This window comes from Taudactylus pleione, unplaced genomic scaffold, assembly GCF_031769625.1.
Source record: "Taudactylus pleione unplaced genomic scaffold, aTauple2 ptg001573l, whole genome shotgun sequence".
In the NCBI taxonomy this organism is placed as follows: domain Eukaryota; kingdom Metazoa; phylum Chordata; class Amphibia; order Anura; family Myobatrachidae; genus Taudactylus; species Taudactylus pleione.
This window is the reverse complement of record NW_028285970.1, coordinates 6520318-6542317: the sequence shown is the minus strand read 5'-3', so window position 1 is coordinate 6542317 and position 22000 is coordinate 6520318. Positions and strand designations below refer to the sequence as shown.

The 22000-nt window shown below is 43.5% G+C and overlaps 1 protein-coding gene across 1 annotated transcript in view; it reads right to left on the bottom strand.

Annotated features, from left to right (window-relative positions):
• The window catches only part of VPS13A (vacuolar protein sorting 13 homolog A), a 314889-nt gene that overhangs the window by 127371 nt on the left and 165518 nt on the right, over positions 1–22000 (bottom strand). The window contains 6 exon segments of the mRNA XM_088464073.1: positions 280–440; positions 6756–7017; positions 7276–7434; positions 10956–11057; positions 12351–12713; positions 16818–16910. Of these exon segments, the coding sequence (XP_088320199.1) occupies positions 280–440; positions 6756–7017; positions 7276–7434; positions 10956–11057; positions 12351–12713; positions 16818–16910 (1140 nt within the window).

Below are 22000 nucleotides of genomic sequence, written 5' to 3'. Positions count from 1 at the left end.
TGTTGCAGCCTTTGACACTGTAAGGTAGCATTTTACATGCAGATACACCCACACCCGTTTAGAGAACATAGACATGTGAGTACGTGACTGCAAAGGATCATGGTAGTGCGCATCTAGCTGCAGGGGATCATGGTAGTGAGCATGTGACTGGATAGGTGGTTGTTACAGGAAACTTGTAGTAACATGTATCATGTACAAGGCAAATATGTAACATTACATTGGTGTAACAAAGCTAATAACTTTACTGTTGTCTTCAATAAGTTCAAAACAACTACATACCTGTAATGGGGATCGTATTGTTATATATTTAGATCCTTCCACAGTATCAATCTGGCAAACAATATATCGCTCAACTCCTGAATCAGAGTGTCTCACACTGTAAAGACTTCGTCCCACTTTGGTTAATGTAATCTTGTCAGTAGATGAGTGATTCCAGGGAGCTAGTATGGAAGACATTCATTAATTCCATGTAGAAAAATGTAAACATTATTTAACACATATTTTCAGACTTTTGGACAGCACCTTTACAACACATGCAATATCTTACAGACATGGGACCTCATTCAGAGCCACTCGCAAAATGCGAGCGCTCGCTCTGAATGAGGGCGGCCGCTTCTCTGTAAAGAGTCGGCCTCCTGGCCGTTTGCTAAGCTGTGGGTGACCACCCTCAGCTTTAGCGAGCAGCCAGGTTGATGGTCGCGATGATCAAGACCATCGCGACCATCTGGGCTTGCGAGTAGACCCTTGCGGTAGGGTCCCGTCTACCGCAAGCCCCAGGCAGCTTCCTGCTCTAACAGAGCAGGAAGCTCCCTACTGACATCACTGGTGATGTCAGTAGGGTCGCCTACTAATGGCAGGCGTTCCTTCAGGAACGCCTCCGTTTGTCTGGCCATCCCCCATCACGCCTACAAAACGGTGCGAGCAGTCGCTCAACATCGACAGCCGCCCCTTTTGTAGCGAGCCCCGGAGTGAGAGAATTTCTCTCTCGCTCCGGGGATTGTGCATGCGCCGTGCGCACGCGGCGCGTGTGCAGTGACCCAACATCAACCCGCTTGCGAGCGCATAGGCGCTTGTGAGCGGGTCTGAATGAGGCCCATGGTTTGCTCTTTATTTGTGAAGGATATACTGGAGACAAGTTTAATTTTACTCTTTAACCTTGCAAATACATAAATGAGTAAATCACCATACTTTACAAAATGTATTTATGAAACATAACTTTTTTCAAATGATAGATCTAAACATCACAAGCCATGGAGCCAGGGATAACATGTAATGTACTTCTGGCATATACAATGGGTAAAACCGCTTCTCTGGTTCGTAAAGCCCAGGATTCCATTATCAAAGTACTATAAGAATAGTTTCTTTATAAGTACACTTGGCTGGGTCTATAGTATTCACGGTTTCATCTTCAGTCAAAAAGGGATACAGCATCTAAAATAAACTGAATCAGAAGCCGCACTAAATTAAACAAAGTGAAATGTGAGTGTCTCCAGTTCAAAACAACACATGGATTCTAGTTTTCGATGTTTATGTTATTAGGTGCCACCGACATATGAATTATGTGTAATTAATTATATATATATTATATATATACACACACACGTATACATATATGTGCATGTGACATATATATATATATATATATATATATATATACACACACACACATATATGCGCATGTGACTAACAATAGCACAATTCATTGGCTAAAGTCTGATGTTTAAAGGACTTACGAGAGTGATACCCCCACCATTTTGATAAAGGCACATGCTGAAATGCGCTAATGGTGGATTGAGGGGCTGCTTTTTTCTACTGACTGGTGCATTTGAAACATCTTGCTTGAAGTAGTCCTAGGACTCCCAGGAGATGACATCAATTACACTTGTTAAAGCCTTTGATGCATTATATCTGGTAAAAAACACTTGCTTCTCCATGTTTATTTGAGGTTTTTATAGTTTTTAATAAAAAGATACTTGTTATGCCGTTGGATTGGGAATTTATAAGTTTCACCCTGGGGGCCTGATTCAGACCCGGACGCTAAGAAACGTTCGCTCGTAGCTGCTGATGGTTTGCATTGTGCGCATGCATCGCAGTGTACGTGCGCAAACCAATCACTGCGATCGGGCATCGTGCGCTCGTAGCACAATGACTGAGCACTACCTTGAGTGACAGATAGTGCCGTTTGTGGGTGGTAACAGGGGAAGGTGCTTGTGGATTTGTGTCTGGGCGTCAAAACAGCATTTAAAGGGCGTCCATCATTATTGTACACGTCACCTGATTGTATTTCAGTCAGCACTGATCGCAGTGCTTGCGGCAGGGTAGGGGCTACCTCAAGCAATGCGTGCAGCTCCGATGGCTCTCGATGTTACCAATTAATCATACACTTCCTGGAGAGGACGTGGGCGAAAGGAAAGTGGGCGTCTTTATACACCTGTATTCGCTCACTACCGTCGCTCTCTAAGACATAGAGGGCGTCCTTACGCCACACAGTGCGATCGCGTAATTTGCATACCCTGCTCCTTTCGTCCGCGAGCGATCGCGGCTTCGTGTCCGGGTCTGAATCAGGCCCAGTGTACCCATATTTTCATATTTTTGATGTTACCAGCTTTAAACCATCATCTAGTGCAGGGCTTGACAAATTTTTGTAAAATCTAGGAGCCAGCTTAAAAGTTTAGGAGCCAGACTATCGCTTGGGTCCAAAATATATGAAAACTTGTATAGACCACCACACATGCCCCTTCAATGCCCCTCAACCTCCCCCACATGCCATCAGACCACCACACATGCCCACTTAATGGTCATCAGATTCTGCTACACGTCCATATCTGCCCCCATATCAAAATATGACACATAGTAGGGCCCAAATACATATTATCCCAAAAAGTAGGGCTATGACAACAGGCACGAGGCAGAAGTGAGAGAAACTCTGCAACAAACTTTCCTAGGGAAATGCAACGTGCCAGCTCTTATTACTTAGTGAGAGCTGCTGCAAATGGGAGGCTAACACACACTGTACAACGCTTTGTGCGCCTAACACACACACTATACAACGCTTTGCGCACCTAACACACATACACACACACACATTACTTCCATCTATTCAGCACTTGCGTGTATGGACTTTGGAGCATTAGCAGCACACCATACATATGCCCCATGTATAACAGTTAGTGGCAGTTACTACTCCCATATCCCCCCATAGAATGAGTGATCACTATTACGTACAAGCTAGCAGATCCTCACAGCGTTACACATACCAGGGGGGCAGATTCCCGGGCATTGCAGGCATAACGGGATCTTACTGACTGCCCCTTTTCCCTTAGCCCAGTCATATACCTGCAGTTTATTCCTGACTTCTGACTTCCTGCTCCCCCCTCAACCATAATTTCAGCAGCTCCAGCCCTCTCTTCTGGTGAGATAGACTTAAACGATTGGAGTTGGAGCAAGGCGGGAGCTCGGTTACAGTGCTTCCTTGCGGTCAGACGGAGTTATTGCAGCTACAGCAAAATATATCCCTAAACAGTACACTGATGATGAATGTGTTTCTGTGCTTTGTGGTTTCATTAATCAAAAATTAGTCGCCAGGACTAAAATCTTGGTTGCCATGGCGACCTGGCCCCTGGGATTTATCAAGCCCTGATCTAGTGAGAAAGTTCCTCTATGATAGTCTGGCTGGATAAATACTCCGACTCCAAGAACCTTGTATGTCTCTTTGAATTTGTTTCCATGTGACAAACTTAATATCTTTCTTTCTTGTAATCATTAAGGGCGCTATGCTATGTTTGAGTTTTATTTCATGATCCCTTATGGAGAGAAAACATCCTTTCAATACAATGTGTAAGTGCAGTCTGCTAATCAGAGTGTGATGAAATTCACAAGTTATTGTTTATTTGAGGTTATTTTGTGAAGAAATATATACACATTATGTACTTTCAAATTTTTTGTTTTATATACACAAATATGTAAACTTGTGAGCGGGTGAGGTTTCTCTTCTTTTTTTTTTTTAAAACAATACATTGATTTGAATTCTTTGGTATACTTTATTTTTTTAAGATTTTCCTTTGGACACTATTAGATAAAGAATATCATTGGATCTACAATCTGAATTGCCTGGTGGATGCAGCGCTATGCTGCGATACGTGCAGATGCATCACGGCAACGATGAGAGTGGCTACATCTGTATGTTACACACACTTAGTTCACCAGGCCCAACTTAGTTGACCTGCCACACCATCTTTGTTTGGCCATAAATGCTCTGCTTGCTCTCCACAATACTGGTTCACACAGAGAGCTCAATTCAGTTACAAGCGAGCGGAGCAAGTTTCCATTGCAACGGCGTAGAAACACCGGCAATAGCAGCGGAACTCGCCCTCTATGGGGCTGCAAACATAAATCCACAAGTCCAGCGGTACCGTAACTGCAGCAAATAGCCACACCTACTAGCGGATGCAACATAGTCACACCTAATTGAATTGAGCTCAGACTGTTTAAGAATGCTTTAACCATGTTTGTGAATCCAGATGGCCATACCTCTCCAAAATGACTCATTGTTTATGATCTCTATAGATTAGAGAGTGGAAAGTTTCCTGAAAACATGGGAGGATGACCAGAGGGTTACCAGTGAGAAGCACCACATGTTCGGTACAAAATGAGAGCCCAGTTTGGTGAATGTGCATTCCCCACTACCTGAATGATCTGATCATGAAGCCACACCCATAGAAAATGCAGACTGCATTGTAGTACTGTAGCTAAGGCATTATTAGCCATATTCGGAGCGAAAAGCCGTTCTCGGCAAAACTTTTTTAGCTGATGTCATTTTCGCCGATTTCAGTTATCCCCGTATTCAATTGTAGTGTCTTTTCGCCGGTGCGAAAACGCAATGCAATGTAATAGGCAAAAAAGTTTTGTCTATGAATACCCGGCGGAAAAAAGTGCAGAATTGCGGATATGGGGTGCAGAGGTGCAGAAACCACTCTGCATCCTTTGTATACCCCCCTTGACGTTAACTGCGACAAAAAAAATCTTAAAAAACCACACAGGACACCCCCAAAATAAGTACTTTCATTTTGGGAGCAAAAAAAAAAAAAGGGGGACTAACTTCTAAACTAGCGAAATAGACTCAGGGGGGTCCCCAAATATGCGCCAGGTGTTTTTTTTGTTTGTAGGTGGTTGCTGCAAGTGGATTTTTCATGTTTTAAAAAAAATCACATTAGCCACTTTAAAATATGCTAGTACCCATTTTCAAGTACCCCAAATTTGATGGGACAACTTATTTAATAAAAAAAAATAAAAAAAATTGCTAAATGCTATTCTTCACCACTTTACCAAAGATGCTAAATAGCACCTATTGAGACCATTTAAAGACCCCAAATACCTTTAGCAGGGCTACTCGAGGGTACCCATAGTGAACCCCCATGTCAGAGCATCTTTTGGGGGGTGTCAGGCTGATTTCCCCAAAAATGACAGGACTTTTCACCGATTTCCTATTTGCCGGGTCCCTTTTTCGCCGATTTGAATTTGAATACGGGGAATCGCAGGGACGAGCGCGATACTTTATCGCAGCCAAAACCTCAGATGACGTCGAAAAGTCCGGCAACTGACTTTTCGCTTCTAATTGAATATGCCCCTATGACTAGATTGTGAACCTCCCCAAAGTCATCTCTGAATCCAGCTACAAATACATTACTTGTAGCACTTAAGATCAATATTACTCAGTATTGAGCTTTTCTGCCTCAGGAAAAAGAATCAGGGGTATGAATGGCCATATGGTGTCACTGCTGAAGACTACTCTACCAAAGACACAACAGGTGATAAAGTGCATCAGCCCCGTGGAAGCAACTATGGAGGATGTTCTCTATATACATCTGCAATTCAATTTGTTTCCTAAGGAGTGAAATTTTGTGGGACAAGTCTCCGTCCAAGTGATTGCATACTATTGGACTATGCAAGCGACTCCTTTAGAATATACTGTATCCTTTGTTTAGATGGGTACATAGAAAAATTTTGCTCTAACAATATGTTTCTGAAATAAATGTGAAATGGTACTGGGTCACATTAATCCCAACACGGAGGACCTGGGAAAGATAACACTTTTGGAGTCACCTCTAATATCCACAATGCCCTCCAAACACTACAACAGTGATGCTCTATTGATCAGTCGGGCATGTTTACGGTTTTGCTTACGTAGCCATGCAACATTGCCAAAACACAATGTGCCTGGAACCTCAGGCACCATCAAAACTGCACATCAGTAAAATTCATGCATGACCAATTCAGCATTAACCTTGGGCATGATTCAGAGTTGTACGCTTTTAGCATTGTTACTGCGTCGCAGCAGTGATGCTAAAATATGCTAATGCCGCAGAAGGTGTGTAGAGAAAATAGAGGCTTCCTGCCGGTTTCTGTGATCCGCAGCATTGTGTCACTCTGCGTGACCATCTGCCATCTGAATAACCTTCAGCTTACTTTGGATGGCCGGTGTTTTCACGCAGATGAAGTTGTGAAGCTGTATACAAGGACGCCACCACTGGCTTCAGCACACCCAGAGAACAGGGCCGCCCCCGTTTTGTCTGCCTAACACCGTACATGCCAAGGTCTCCAAACATTAAAACTGAACGCAAACCATCGGGTTTGCGTAGAACTCTGAATCAGCCCCATTCTAAAAAGAATTTGTTGAATTAAACCAACATGCAATTAAAAAAAATTATAATAAACACAAAAAGTTGCACACATATTATGAGTCCACTGTGACTTACTCAACTGGATGTAGAAATGTTTGCTGCTGAGGCTGGTCATAGCGGAAAACTGATCAGTCTGGCTTTTGGAACGGACATAATCCATATTAAGACTCTCAGCGTCATCCAATTCTAAAGTCTTTAAACCCGGGTCAACATTTAAGGCTCTAAACGAGTCGCTGGGAGAAACAGATACACGAAGGCCTAGGGAATTTTTAACTACAAATGGAGCTTGATCTTTCTTGAAGACATCTGATGTTTTGCTGGCTGCTTCAGCAAATGCCTGCAACACAAAGTAATACGATTTTGTTAATTGCTTTAATGCGTACAGTCAAATGAAAACAGCTTTTAGCCTATGATATTTGGTTACAAACATTTTAAAAGAGAAAATGTCTGGTTTTTAGTCAAATCTTTATTTTACTTTAATCATTTAAAATTACAATGAGTTAAAATTCCTGGCACTGTTTAGCAAAGAGTTAAATATGTTGAGTTACAAATCTATTGTCCTTGAATGCTGATGGGCTTTTACCAAGTCTCTTACCTGCCCTAGGTTACTGAGCATTGCCATACCACATTTAGATAGTGTGATATTTAGCTGGTCCCTGGAAAAAATGTTTATTGCCGTAACAAATTCCGGTATCTTGTAATTCTCCTCCTCACCATCTGTTTCACAAACTTGTTTCCTTAATTTCTTTTTCATCTAGAATGCAATTATATATTTTTTTAATTCACTTTTTATTAAAGCATCACACCAAATCACAAACATCGAGAATATGTCAAGCATGCAAAAGAAAAAGAAAAAAAACACTTTAATGTTCATAATCGTATACAGTATTTTTAAAAATCAAACACTTCATTTTCCACACATTAAAATCCCACCATAGATTATTGAGAATATATAATTTATCCTTGAAACAAAAGTGGTCTATAAACTTTGATATAATGTGCTTACTCATCATTATACATTCTATCGCACGACTGTGTATATGTAAGAAGTATTATCACAAAAAGTGTGTACATGTAAGATGTATTGTCCCAGGAAATTGTGTATTTGTGTGAAGCAAGGTCACATGTATCTATGTATATGCAAGAAGTATTGTCCAAGGAATCTGTATATATGTAAGAAGCAATGTCTCAGGAATCTGTACATGTAAGAAGTACTGTCCAAAGAATCTGTGTACATGTAAGAAGCAATGTCCAAAGAATATGTATATTTAAGATGTATTGTACCAGGAAACTGTGTATATGTAAGACGTATTGTCCAAAGAAACTGTGTATAAGCAAGAAGCAATGTCACATGTATCTGTGTATATGTAATAAGTATTGCCCCAGGAATCCATATATGTAAGATGTATTGTCCCAGGAAACTGTGTATGTGTAAAAAGCAATGTCATATGAATCTGTGTATATGCAATAAATATTGTTCCAGGAATCTGTGTATAAGAAGCAATGTCCTAGCAAATTGTCTACATGTAAGAAAAAGTATTGTGTACATGTAAAAACAATGTTAGTATGCTTCCAATTCTTTGATGTATCTTCTAATTTTGTGTATATTTCAGATATAATCGAACGCTATTTCTTCAAAGCTTGAAAAAGGAGATTTATGGTCTTACCTGGTTAAATCCTTTTCTTTGGAATCCATAGGGAATACAGGCACTGACCATGGGTATATGCTGGAGCTTGAGGAGTCCAGGCACCAACTAGTTAAATTTTTTCTCCAAGCAGCCCCGGCATCTCCTGCCCTATACCCTGCCCCCAGTCCCAGGCAGGCCAGTTTAGTTAGCAAGCCCAAGGCAAAAGCGAGAAAGAGGAGAAGGAAGAGCGACACACAGAGATCCAAACACCCACAAATGCTAAAAGGAGAACTGGAAGTAGAGTAAAAACTCCGCCAGCCAGGCACGTCAGGGTGGGCGACCTATGTCCCCTATGGATTCAGAAGAAAAGTATTTAACCAGCTAAGACAATAAATCTCTTTTCTTCTTCATGCCATAGGGGACACAGGCATTGACCATGGGATGTCCCAAAGCTACTGCCCTAAGGGAGGGGATGCGCCGAAGCTGCGTCAAAATCTGTGTGCATGGTAGCGAAGGTGTCAAATGAATAGAATTTGAGGGATGTATGGGCGGAGGATCATGGGGCCGCCCTACAAAGTTGCTCAGGCAACGCACCCCGGCGAGCTGCCCAAGATGTATCTGGTGGAATGAGCCATCACCCCAGATGGAACAGGGAGGTCCGATACAGCGTATCACTCCGTGATAGTCAAACGGAGCAAACTGGCCAAAGCCTGTTTTGAAGACCAGACCAGTCAGTGAAAGTAAGAAAAGAAAAAAAATGGACTTGTCTTACAGTGATCCGGGTCCTATGACTGGAGGGTCCACACAACGTCCAAAGAGGCCTCCTCCAAAAAAAAAATCAGGTGCTGTAAAAACAGGGACCCTTAAGAAGGTAGCCTAAGTGACTTCGAAGAACGATCCGATCCAAGTTAAAAAACAGAAATGGGGAGCGACAGGACAACGAGCCCAAGTCTGAAGCCAGCCAGACCGACGCAATAGCCAGTAGGAAAACGGTCTTCCACATAAACCCATGAATGTCCACCTTGGGAAAAAGCTCAAAGGGCAACGACTGAAGAGCCCTAAGCACCAAAGACCAGTGCCAAAATGCCACCGGAGAAACAAACGGAGGATGAAAGTCCGTGCGTCAGGCATCAGATCAATGTGACTCTGGAAGTACGGTTTCATACCTGCAAAGATGGCGGAGGCCCAATTGCAGTTCCGCCTGGAGAGAACCCGAGAGAGAAAAAACATGCAGGGTTAAAGTTCCTGTCAGAACACCAAGCAAAGTAAGTCCATCAATGCGGTGAAATTTTTTTGCAGAGGAGGGCATACAGGTATTCAGCATAGTACGACTGACTGAGCCGGAAAAAACATTCGTAGGACTAATGTCTCACAAACCATCCCATTGAAGCAAAACGGTTCAGAAATCCAGATGGAAGCATGGGCCCGAGACAGAAAAACCTCTCGCCAAGGAAGACGCAGCGGAGCGTCAACGGAAAGGCCAAGGAGATCTGAGTACCAACTCGACGTGACCAACCGGGGGCTACCAGGAATACCCTTGCCGCCCTTCAATGTGAACTTACAGAGGACCCGTGGAATCAGCAGGATCGGGGGAAACACGTACAGGAGAGTGAACTTTCACAGGTCCGTCAAGACGTACGCAGCCTGGGTCAAGTGCCAATTCGCTGTTGTGAACATCCTGGCAGCTGAGGAAGTTCACCTTCCAATTCTGAACCTCGGGGGAAAAAAAAGCTGCTGACAGAGCCAGAAGATGACACCCTGCCCAGCTGAGAAAGCAACTCGCCTCCATGAAGGTGGCTCGACTGCAATTGCTGCTCTGATGGTTGATGTAGGCGACAGCTGTCGTGTTATCGTACTGTACCTGGACAGAAAGATGCTGGAAAAGCGGCAGAGCCAGGCAAAGAGCCCTGAAGACCACAAGAAGCACCAGAACATCTATCGGCAACCAGCTCTCCAGAGCCGTCCCCTGACGCTGAAATATCTGCTGACAGGTTACCACCCCCCACCAGCGCAGACTTGCATCAGTGGTGGTGAGAACCCATTCGTGAAGTCAAGGGGCGACCTCTGTCCAAGTGGGAACCCTGGAGCCACCACAGGAGGGAGAGTCGAACTTCTCAAGAGAGGATGAACTTCCGCGTCTTCAGCTGTAGATGAGACGAGTTCCACCGGGACAGAACTGCCATTTGAAGAGTCCGGGAGAGAAACTGAGCATACTCCTCCCTGTAGAAGGCTGAGGCCAGAGAAAAAGCAAGACTGCTTAAAAGCAGTATCTAAAACTGCTTTTGCAAGGCACCAGACTAAAACACTACTTCCAGTTCTCCTTTTAGCGTTTCTGGGTGTTTGGACATCTGTGTGTGTTGGTCTTCTTTCTCGATCCTGCCTTGGGCTTGCTAACTAAACTGGTCTGCCTGTGGCTGGGGGCGGGGTATAGGAGAGGAGGAGCTGAGGCTGCTGGGAGAAAAAGTTTAACTAGTTGATGCCCGGACTCCTCCTGCTCCAGCCTATACCCATGGTCAATGGCATGAATTAGAAAAAAAAATTAAAGTGATGACATAAATTGTCTTACCAGAAAATAAACAGTATTCACATATAGCAGATTTTATTTATTCAAATAATTAACTAATAAGATATTTTATAACAGGAATACCTTAACTTCAAGGCTCCAGGGTCGGAAGTCATCACTTTTCTCAATTTCCAAAGGTTCTAGTAGTGGTTCCCACACTCCAAACATTTCATTGTAGTAATGTACCTGCATAGAAATAATTGTATACCGGTTCCTCAATTTACATGTTATTGTTGTGCCTGAGAAAGTATGGTGTTGGTGTAGTGGCAGAAACTGCTAGCCTATCCTAAAAAAGAAACTCCACTAAGCAAGGGCATATGTTCCTTAGGATGCCTTTATTGCCTTTGTGCAACCAGCACAGTCCCGAACCGAGCTCCCATTTGTTTATTCAACATAACTATTTGGAAGGTCTGTAATATTTAAGAGTCCTATACATAAGGACTCTACAAGCCAAATGTTCACATACTGTAGCAGTCTGAGTAGTACCTCTGCTAGCAATGTGCTGGCCCAGAACATACTGTATAGAGGTAACAGGGCAAGACAAGCAAACAGAGCAAGCTCCTCCACTATCCTGTTCTAAAATTCCATCTAATAATGGTCCCCCAACAAAGGACAATGTCTGATATTATAATGAAATTATCCATAATACCTGTAAGTATGGGCCTATCTTCAAAGAAAAGGTAAAATTAGCCCAAAAAAGTACAGGCATCGGTGAATACAGTATATTAAAAATTAGAAGGTTCGTGTAGTCTACCACCCTTTCCCCCCTTACAATATGCCAAGACAGTTTTCATCTCTCTCATGGAAATGTATACTTGTGGGTATTACTTTGCCAGCACCCAAATGTCTCCAAATAGATCAAGTGGAGCTTGGCTGACTAGACATTGATGGGACTACATCAACTATAAGTAAAAGATATACACTCTACTTTGTATGACTTTTTTTTTGTTACCCAACTTTACTGGATCCTTAAAGGCAATAGATAAGATCATTATATTCAAATACCCAGTTTTTTTCCTTTTGTCTTATGTAAATCCTCTTACTCTCAATTTTGTATCCACACTGCCTCCCCCTCATTAGAGATCCAACACTGAAAACAAACTACGGGACTGCTTCTAATTCTAGATCGACCTCTGAAGTAGATAGGTGCTTTCTTCATTGATCGTGCATATAAGGAAGATTATACCTGCTGTATTAGAGAGGTATATTTCACCCATCAAAACAAATGTTAAAAACTTTTCTTGCACTTCTGTTCGGTTGAGTGTATTTGTTGTACGTCAGAGCTGGACGTATGGTGAGATACCTACACCTCTGCACTTGGGGTTAAATACACTATTTAGCCATGTGCCTTTTCAAAACTTTTTTTTGTTTTAACCAATTATGCATCCAACTCAACATCAGCCCCTATGTTTATACACAGATAGAATAAATGAAAATGCTAATAGTTTCACTGTAATAAAAGTTTCATTGTAAATGTACCTCGAGCTCAAGCTGGCAGTAAAGATTTATTAGAGTACTCCAGTTCTTCACATTCCCTTTGAAAGAGGACTTAGCTAGAAGCATGGGCAATGTTCTGTGGCCAACACCAGCTTCTAGAGTTATGATAATGGATTCAATGCTCAGGTCTAACATCTCTCCTGTTAAGGCCATCTTGTTAGCTTCACCAGATTTGTTCTCACTTTCTTTTTCCTCTTCAAGAAACCACATTTTCAAATCTTTCAAATCTTTTATTTTCCACAGATCTGGTGGAACTGGACTAGTCACTTCACTTACAGATTCTTTACTGGGAGAGGAGAGTGCGGATGTGATTGTGATCACTGTGTTAATAATGACTGGGGAAACCTGGAAAACATGTGTAGAGAACAATGACACAATGTACCAATGCTGGAACTAAGTCAAAAAGAATCAGACTAAAAATATAAATCACCAGCATGAAAAGGGAAACATACAAGTTTCTTCTGTACAACACTCATTAAAATATTGGTTTATTTATAATACGTAAGTATTATTATACCTTGGATTATTTTCTGATGCAATTGCAGTCTATGGGGATGTTTTTACTATTACATGTCAAACTATTATTTCAATCAGCCTAAAATTTGTACAGTCCACATTTTGTGCCTCATTAGTTTTTCTTCTTTCTAATGTATAGAGGAACCTGTTAAAAAGCTCTTATGCTAGCCATACACGAATTGTAATCGGATCTGATGCCACATACAATTTCCCTTGAAAATTCTTCCCTTCAGATTCTGTACGATTTGTGTTTAAAATGCAACGATTCCACATAAGACCATATGATTTGATCTATCGTACACGATTTGAAATAGTATAAGATTGTATAGATTGTATGCAGCAAAAATGGCGGCGGGGAGTGGCCAGGGACATCGCAGATCCTACATCGGATCGCAGATGAACAAAAGTACATACGATGTGTGTCACATCGTACACGATCGGTTGAGATCTCTCTGCAAAACCATCTGATCTGCGATCCAACTAGAGGACGGCGGGGACGTAGAACACACAAAAAACACCTATTTTCATACGATTGGTCTGTACAACCCTTCGAAACTGTCCATCGTACCGTGTATGGGCACCATTACACACTGTGCCTTCTATGTTTCACTTCTGACTGTGTACGGGATATCCACTTAGCTTTCACTTTAATTGTAAAGTGCTATGTTATAAGTTTATTATTTACATCTATTTTATACAAATAATATGCTGTGTTCTGCGAGTCATGCTAAATTGTACTTGAAAATATTTATATATTTATGCCTCTGTTAAAGCTTCAGTATCAGCTATCATTTTACCTAACTAAAATAAAATCACAGTTCTGTCTCATTAAATCTATTCTCTGTTCAGTAAGAATTTAATATTTTTACAAGAGTAACACTTACTTGTTAAAACAACAGCATGGAGTCTGCAGGTAAACAAAGATTAGTCTACTGCAGTGATTCCCAACCTCGGTCCTCAAGGCACACTAACAGTCCTGGTTTTAGTGATAGCCATGCTTAAGCACAGATGGTGAAATCAAAATAACTAAGGTACTAATTAAGTCACCTGTGCTCAGCTATGGCTATCCTTAAAGCCTGGACTGTTAGTGTGCCTTGAGGACCGTGGTTGGGAACCCCTGGTCTACTGAATAAAATAGGAGACATTGTCACCTTTGGTTTTTGTAAACCCGGCCTGAAATACAGATGTGTCCTTACACATCTTTGCTGTAGTTGCACTAGAAAGACCCTCTCGGCGCACCAGGTCCCGTGAGACTCTGCTACCACCGGGCATCTTTTTTGCCAAATGCGTGAGTACCAGCAGACTGTGCTGATTCATTTGATATGTGACACTTGTATATCTGTTTGCAACTGAGACTCTAAATCTGTTACGAAGTGCTATAATGTAGTGGTCACAGCCTTTTTCGTTCAATGTTCCACCATTGTGCTTCATATACAGCCTCAGGTGCACACAGATATACAAGAGTCGCATGTCAAATTAATCAGCACAGTCTGCTGGTGCTTCATAGTCGCATCACATTGCGACTTAGATGCATTTGTGGTAAAAAAGATGCCTGATGCTAGCAGAGTAGCACAGGACCTAGCGGCTCACTCACACAAGTAGCACTGCGTGGCATATTGAGGCTACATGTATGAGGACTCATCTGTAGCTTCCTGTTTTCTTAAAGGAACAGTATATATAATTTGTGGAGCACTTATGCATAACTAAATATTTAATATTGTGTTAAAAGAAAAAAAATTAGATCTAGTTTTCTCAAAAACCCTGCAACGCATTTGTCAGCAGAAGTGACCAAAGCACATGCCACCCATGTTGAGGCTCGCCAAGGCTGGATAACGACCCTAGAACCCATTAAAACAGGCCGGAGACAACCCTCCAAGTTGTAGCTAGCGGATTCCTAAAGTACGCTGATCCCCGAACAGGAAGGGGTGTGTGCTGAGCTAAACGGCTGCGGCATCGACAACCACGGTGATTCCACTCGGATACCTAATCCGTGGAAGCAAATGTGCAAGGAACAGAGACCTCTAAATCTGGCGTCTCCTAGGCCTCCCTGATGAGACTGGAGAGATACGCCGAAGGCGAAGTAATGACTTTCCGTCGCCAAACTCTTGGACAGACCCACAGCCACCGCTTGGGAATCCAGTAGGTCCTCACCCCTTGGGACAGCGCAAATCTTCGCCAGTTCCTTTGCATGCAAAACGTCTAACATGGCCTTGGCAGGAGGAAGACGCCAAGACCACCCAACACCTGTGCCTCGCACAGCAGAGAATTCCTAAAAAAGCATGCCAAAACAGAGAATCCTGAAGTATATTGTGACGCAGCACGCTGCAAAGCACGCAGCTAGGGTAAGACATAGCATGGCTGGAAAATTAACCCTATAGAGGGAAAGAAGCCTGCGCCAAAGATGAGGGAATACCCAAGCCTGAACTTGGCCTCCCTGTGAAGCGTTGCCAGCTTCACTAAACATACACTGATCTGCTGAGAGCCCCAAGCCCACACAGGTCCCACCCTGGTGGACGCAGCACCCCAGATGCCTGCACTTCACCGGGTCCTATACACACAAAGCACCCAGGGCAACTGCTCGGTACCCTGTGTATGGGGAAAAACATTGCCCAAAATACAGCCAAATCAATGCATACAAACTCCACACAGGTAGGGCTGTAGCATCAATCGAACCCACAACCGCAGTGCAGTGAGGCAATAACGCTAACCATTACACAGTCTGTGTCGTCAGAGCCACCACCCTGTACCTGAAAGGATCTGGCGTAGTCCATCATAGTCCTCACTGACTCGTCAGTAGAGCAGTAACAAATCCATCATAGGATTAAAACCTGTGACAATCGCATGCTAAATCTGCAGAACATGTGCACAATCCCATTGAGCCACCTGATCTACTTTAGGAGGCAGAACCAATGTCCCGACCCTTGCAAATAATAACACAGGCACCACAGCAAGGAAACAATAGAAAAAGAAATATACTTAGCCTTCCAGAGAGGAGCTGAGAAGAGGACTGCAGCAGCAGCAGATGATCCCAGGCTGCAGGGTCCAAAGAGCTCAGGAGTTCAGCAGCCAGATTGTATCAGCAGCCAGGACTGTACCACTGCTGCTGTAATGTGTGGGAGAGGCTGGCAGCTACAGGCTACACACCCCTATGCCATGGCTGTACTCCCCTCTTTGACAAATTCTACTCCCATTCCTGGGCAAAGCACTTGGTACACTTTGACTAAGCAGCCTGTGAGGTGCGCGCTAATGCAATGGAGCCACCCTCATCAAACCTGGCAAGATGGCACCACTATCCAAGGACAGCATTGCCGTCCAGCACCCTCTAAAAGGGTGCGAGTGTGAACTATCCCCGGGTCCTGGTGGTCAGCCTGGATAATTATTGAATTATTCATGTGCCCTATTTTGTGTATTACTCTATTATCAACACATTTGGATACTTATTGTAGATGGATAACTATTTTTATTAATTTTTATCTGTATTTTTCTACTGTGTTGATTAAATATTTTTATTCATAAGGCAACATCAGACTCTAGCTTGCGCCGCACAGACACATACCCTCTTTATTCTATTTCATTAGGTGGTAAAGGAAGAACCACCATTGTCTGTGGCTGCATCTGAGTCCCCATCCAGACCCACCTAGAATTATGATACACATCCCCTAAGCATATAACGCATTGTGCTACATAGGAGCGCACTAGACCACTTCTACATACATATTTCATACCCTGTATAATAAGAATAATAATTTGTATATGATTTTTTGAATAATGTTAACATCCATTTTTTATACACATGAATATTTAGTCTAGCAATTGAACGATTATTCAGTGACACTTACTATAATTGTGAACTCTGACCTACGTATGTTTGATGGGAAAGCATACATAAATATGCATGTTCTAAAACAATCACACACAAGAAATATTGCCTACCTTTAACACAAGTGATTTAATGGAGAGGTCTATCTTCTGAGGACCACCATTAGATTGAATGCTTTGGAAAAAAAAATCACATGGCTGTAGAATCTGTAAAAAATAAATAAAAAACAATAATAAGAAATGTGCAAAATATATGCATTAAATTTCTGTAAGTATGCCAATTTATGACGAAAAGCTCTAGATGTTCTATAATAATGCATTATTGCATATGCAGTTTAAGCCTTTTTAAACTTAACAAAAAATCCCTTAAAAGTGACATAGATAATATAGGAATTTAGTTTTCCCCTCTAGGATGTACAGAGCTTTAAAAACAATCCCAACCCTTTCCAATGATATCCATTATCAGCTCATGCACATATCTGATTAATCACTATAAAGTCTACGGTACTACAACAGTACACAAAATAAATTGGGCATTTCAAAGAGGAAAAACATCTGTGTACCTCATCAGGGCTCATAGAACAGTTTTACAAAATCCTGTTTACTCCTCTGACACTGTGAAAACATTCCATAGCCAAAAAGAATCATTGATAAGGAATACAGTAGCTGCCTGTAGGACCTCATATATCCCCATCCCATTGCAAACTCAGTTATTTCTTTAGCTAACCGACATAGGACTAAACTAGAAATAAGCAAAACAAAGAAAGAAATATCACCCCGGAAAAAAAATCCATTTAATTTTGGTAGATTTTAAAAGTAGAATAGAGAGAATTAGAGAATAGAAAACGGTGGATATTGAGGGAACCCCAATGGATTCAGAGAATAAGATTTAACTTAAGTACAAAAATTGTATTTTGGTACTTACCTGATAAATCCTTTTGTCTGATTATATGCGAAACACTGGGTATAAGCTAGTGCTGGAGGACTCAGGGCCTGATTCAGAGGCGCACGCTATTTGCGTGAGCTCGCCCTGAATCAGGGCGTCCCTATTTTTTTTAAATTCCGGCCTCCAGGCCGCTCGCACAGCTGTGGGTGACCACACGCAGCTTGTGCGAGTGGCCTGGCAATGGTCGCGATTATCGCGACCATCGGCATTGCGAGGAGACCCTTGTGGTAGGGTCTCAGCACTCGCAATGCCAAGTGGACTTCTAGCTTTAATAGAGCCGGAAGTCCACTACTGACATCACGAGTGATGTCAGTAGGGCCGCCCACAAACAGCAGGCGTTCCTTCGGGAACGCCTCCGTTTGTACAGCCACCCCCCCTACACGCCTACAAAACGGGGCGAGCTGTCGATCAACAGCCGCCCGGTCTTTGCTGCGAGCTCCTGAGTGAGTGAAGGTCTCACTCGCTCCAGGGCTCGCACGCCGCGCGTGCGCACTGGGCCACCATCGACCCGCTTGTGAGCACTATGCGCTCGAGAGCAGGTCTGAATCCGGCCCTCTGTTCTGACAGCACAGGATCCTCCTGTACAGTACCACACCCCCTGCCCCAGACAGCATGTTATTACTAGTCAAGCCCAAAGGACAGAGCGGAAGAAGAAAACCAATCACACCGAAGACACCCACCAAACAAAGCCCGGTGGGCCTGGAATGCGTAGCCCAGAACAACAAACCGAAGCCGGGAGAGTAAGCGTGGGCATTCAGTATCCCATGAAATCAGAGAAATGGATTTATCAGCTAAGAACCAAAATCTAATTTTCTCTTTCTTCCATCAAGGAAGGGAATACTTCTCTGCTGTGCATAGGACCCTTTGCCCACAGCTAGCACCTCTAAAGGCGAAGGTGCCAAACTGATAGAAATCGATAAAGGTGTGCACTGTTGTCCAGAGTGCATCTTGGCAAAAGGAGCTCTGCCGATGTATCCCCCGAGCCACCTAAAAGGTTTCAACAACCCAGGCAAGTGGGCAGTCATCTAGTCTGAAACATGCATGTTTGCCAAGTTGAAGGCCCTGTGGATGACCGCCTAAAATCAAGAACCTATGGCTTGCATTGAATCGGACCAACCCTGCTCGAAACTCAGCACAAACCACGTGACCCTGTATTGGAAGCGCCGAGTTCTATCAACATAGGTCCGTAGAGCCCACAAGACATTCAAAGACCGTAAGGACAACCGAGGATCCTGCTGGTCCACCCCAGGTAAAAAAGGGGACCACAATATTCTAGAAGATATAGAACCAGCTGCATAAGCAGCTGACGAAAACTTTTGGGCACTCAGCAAAACCTGGCTGCCTGGGACAAGGTTGGGGTATAGGATATGAGAAGCCTGTGCTGCCAGAACTACTCCAGTATCAGCTATACAAAGTGTTCTCCAGTGTCCTCATAGATCTAAGAGAAAATTCCATGCTCTCATTAATCCAATACAGATATAATGGACATGGGGAGTTGCAAATAAAACTGGCGTCCTTGGCCATGAAAACATTGAGGGGCTCATGTTGAGTTGGATGGAATTTGCACAATACGTCCTAAAAAAGAAGACGCATTTAGCTAGGCTTGCTGAGCTGGGATCGGCTGGCCAGTTCGGCAAGTGGCCAGTTCGGCAAGTCTAGCATATGTAACGCTGCTGCAGACAAATAAAGCAAACGTGTCAGGATTACAACGTGGCTTAAATCATTACAGTACATGGCTGGACGGTGTCATTAATTACTAAGTCACAATTCAAACAAGACACAAGAACAAAATTAACATTTTTAGAACACAATAGTAAACATAGTAAACATGCAAGTTGCTTTGCCCTTTAAAAGATATTTTTTAAATAACAACCTGTGTAATTCATGTGTCCCCCTGATTAAAGGTATATTACAGCAACCAGAGCCGTAGCGTGGATCGAAGGCACCCGGAGAAGGCTCATGTCACTCCCCCCCCCCATGTTATGCTGTTACCATATAGCAGAGGTTTCCACACTACACCATTACAGTCCACATTTTGAGAATATCCATGCTTGAGGACAAGTGACCTAATAAGTACCGCAGTCAATTTGATTTAACCATCTGGCCTCAAGCATGGATATCCTTTTGTTATGGTTCTCGCACGGTTGTGTAAGACTGCAGGACTGCTAACTGGAAAACAAGACAGGTTTGAGAGGTGACAGTCCTTCCACTATGGAACTAGCTGGAGTGAGGCTGCAGGCAGATGGTTACTTTTGAAGGACAAGGTTCACTAGCAGCGGCAGATGATGAAGGTCTGAGGTATGTCTTGGGACTATGGTGCAGCTAGGTCATCAGGCAAGAAGTATCTAGACAATGTATAAAAGCTGCAGAGCAGGAGTGTCATGGACTGTGGTATTGCAGGATTTACAGGCTAGAACTTGACAGGCTAGATAACCGATGCGGCAGGGCCGCGATACAGGCTACAACAGGACAGACAGGAAATGCATAATAAAGTGGCTGGGCAACTAGTTGAATTTACAGACTAGGTTCAAGGTGCGGTCTTGTGGGCCGAGCTGCGACAGGAACAACATGGAGTGGCCTTGTGGGCCGAGGTATGACAAGAACAACACAGTTCAGCCTTGAGGGCCGAGGTGCGACAGGAACAATACGGTGCGGCCTTGAGGGCCGAGGTGCGACAGGAACAACACGGTACAGCCTTGAGGGCCGAGGTGCGACAGGAACAACAAGGTACGGCCTAGAGGGCTGAGATATGACATGAACAACACAGTGTGGCCTAGAGGGCCGAGGTGCAGCCTTGAGGGCCGAGGTACAACAAGCCACTGACTGAGCAGACAGGTGAACACAGGCGCAGCTGGAACACAGGTTGGAGGTAGCAAGATAGAGACTACTGCTGGCTTGAATTGGCAGGACACAGACTGGTGCGGCAAGACTGGGCTGCAGTATGTAAATGCCGCGGGCAGCAGAGAGGTAGGCCGCGGAGGCAGAAGTCACTGCTCCGGGAAGTCCAAACAGCAAGGACGTGAACAGAATGACTCACAGCCGAATACTGATAAGGCAGACAGGCACCGGACACAGGAGAATAATCTCAGCATGCAGCAACTGCAGAACAAGGTAAGATCAGCTAAAACTCAAGCTTCTGAGCACAGGGACAAACGCATACTCCGGAAGTCAGACAATATCACCGGCAGGAAGTGTAGGGCTGGCTGTAATTTATCAGAAGCAGGGACCAATCAGAGCAACTTAGCCTCTCTAATCACAGGATAGTATGCAGCTGAGCTCTGTACACAAACTGACAGGCAGGAATGCAGTAATGTGTTGCAAAGACACAGACTGCAACAGCGGGAACTGGAATCAAAGCATAATGCAGCATCCCAGTTGCCTAATACGGCTGGGACCTGCCACCAAGATGATGCACTGCCGTGGATCATAACACCTTTAAGCCTGGACTGTGATGGCAGTTTGGGAACTTCAGCCATACAGAATAACAGTGTTAAAAAGTGGTTGTGCGGGAGTTAAACACAATGGTAACAACAGTAGTCACACAGCTTTATCTCAAGTATCTCACCAATGGTATTGAAGTGACAGTCGGGAGCAAACAGGGATTGCTGGGCATCTGGTACAGTTTGCACCAGCAGACCCTATACTTGTTGTGGGGCCAGCAGGGTGCTTGTACACTTAAGCAGTGGTGGTACAACAGTAATTGACAGCCTTTGTGGCTTGTGATTACTTCCTCCCACTCCTACCTCCAAGATTTTGCCTGTGCTGCTCCACACCACTGAACCTCTCCCTATCAGACTCTCCACCTCTCTACAAAATTTTAAACGGGCTCTCGAGACCTGCTTCTTTATCAAAGCATTCCAACTCGCATTCTAACCAAATGCTCCTTGCTCACTCTCTCTCCCCTCTGTGTCACCAGTCTGTTTTCCACTCCCCTTTAGATTGTAAACTCTCACGAGCAGGGCCCTCTTCGCTCTTGTGCTTTTCCTTTCCTCACTTATACCATCATCTCCTCACTGCCAACAACAGCACCAAACCTTTGTGCTGATTTGGTCTTATGACTGCTGATGCAGCAATGTTTTTTAAAACTTGTACTTGTTCTGCAATGATTTATACTGCGTCACCTTTTTTTCTTTTTTGTGTTCATACTATTCTTGCTTATGTAAGTTGTATGATGCTGCGTACCCCTTGTATAAATAAAGGATAATAATAATAACTGCTACTTTTGTTAAAATTCCTCTGGAGCCAACTTGATTTGGAAGGAGAGCCCGAGCCTCGAGCAGGACAACTGGAATACATTTGGTTGGGAGATTTAAAGCTAAATATATGTGCTCATCTTAGTGGCACCAAGGTG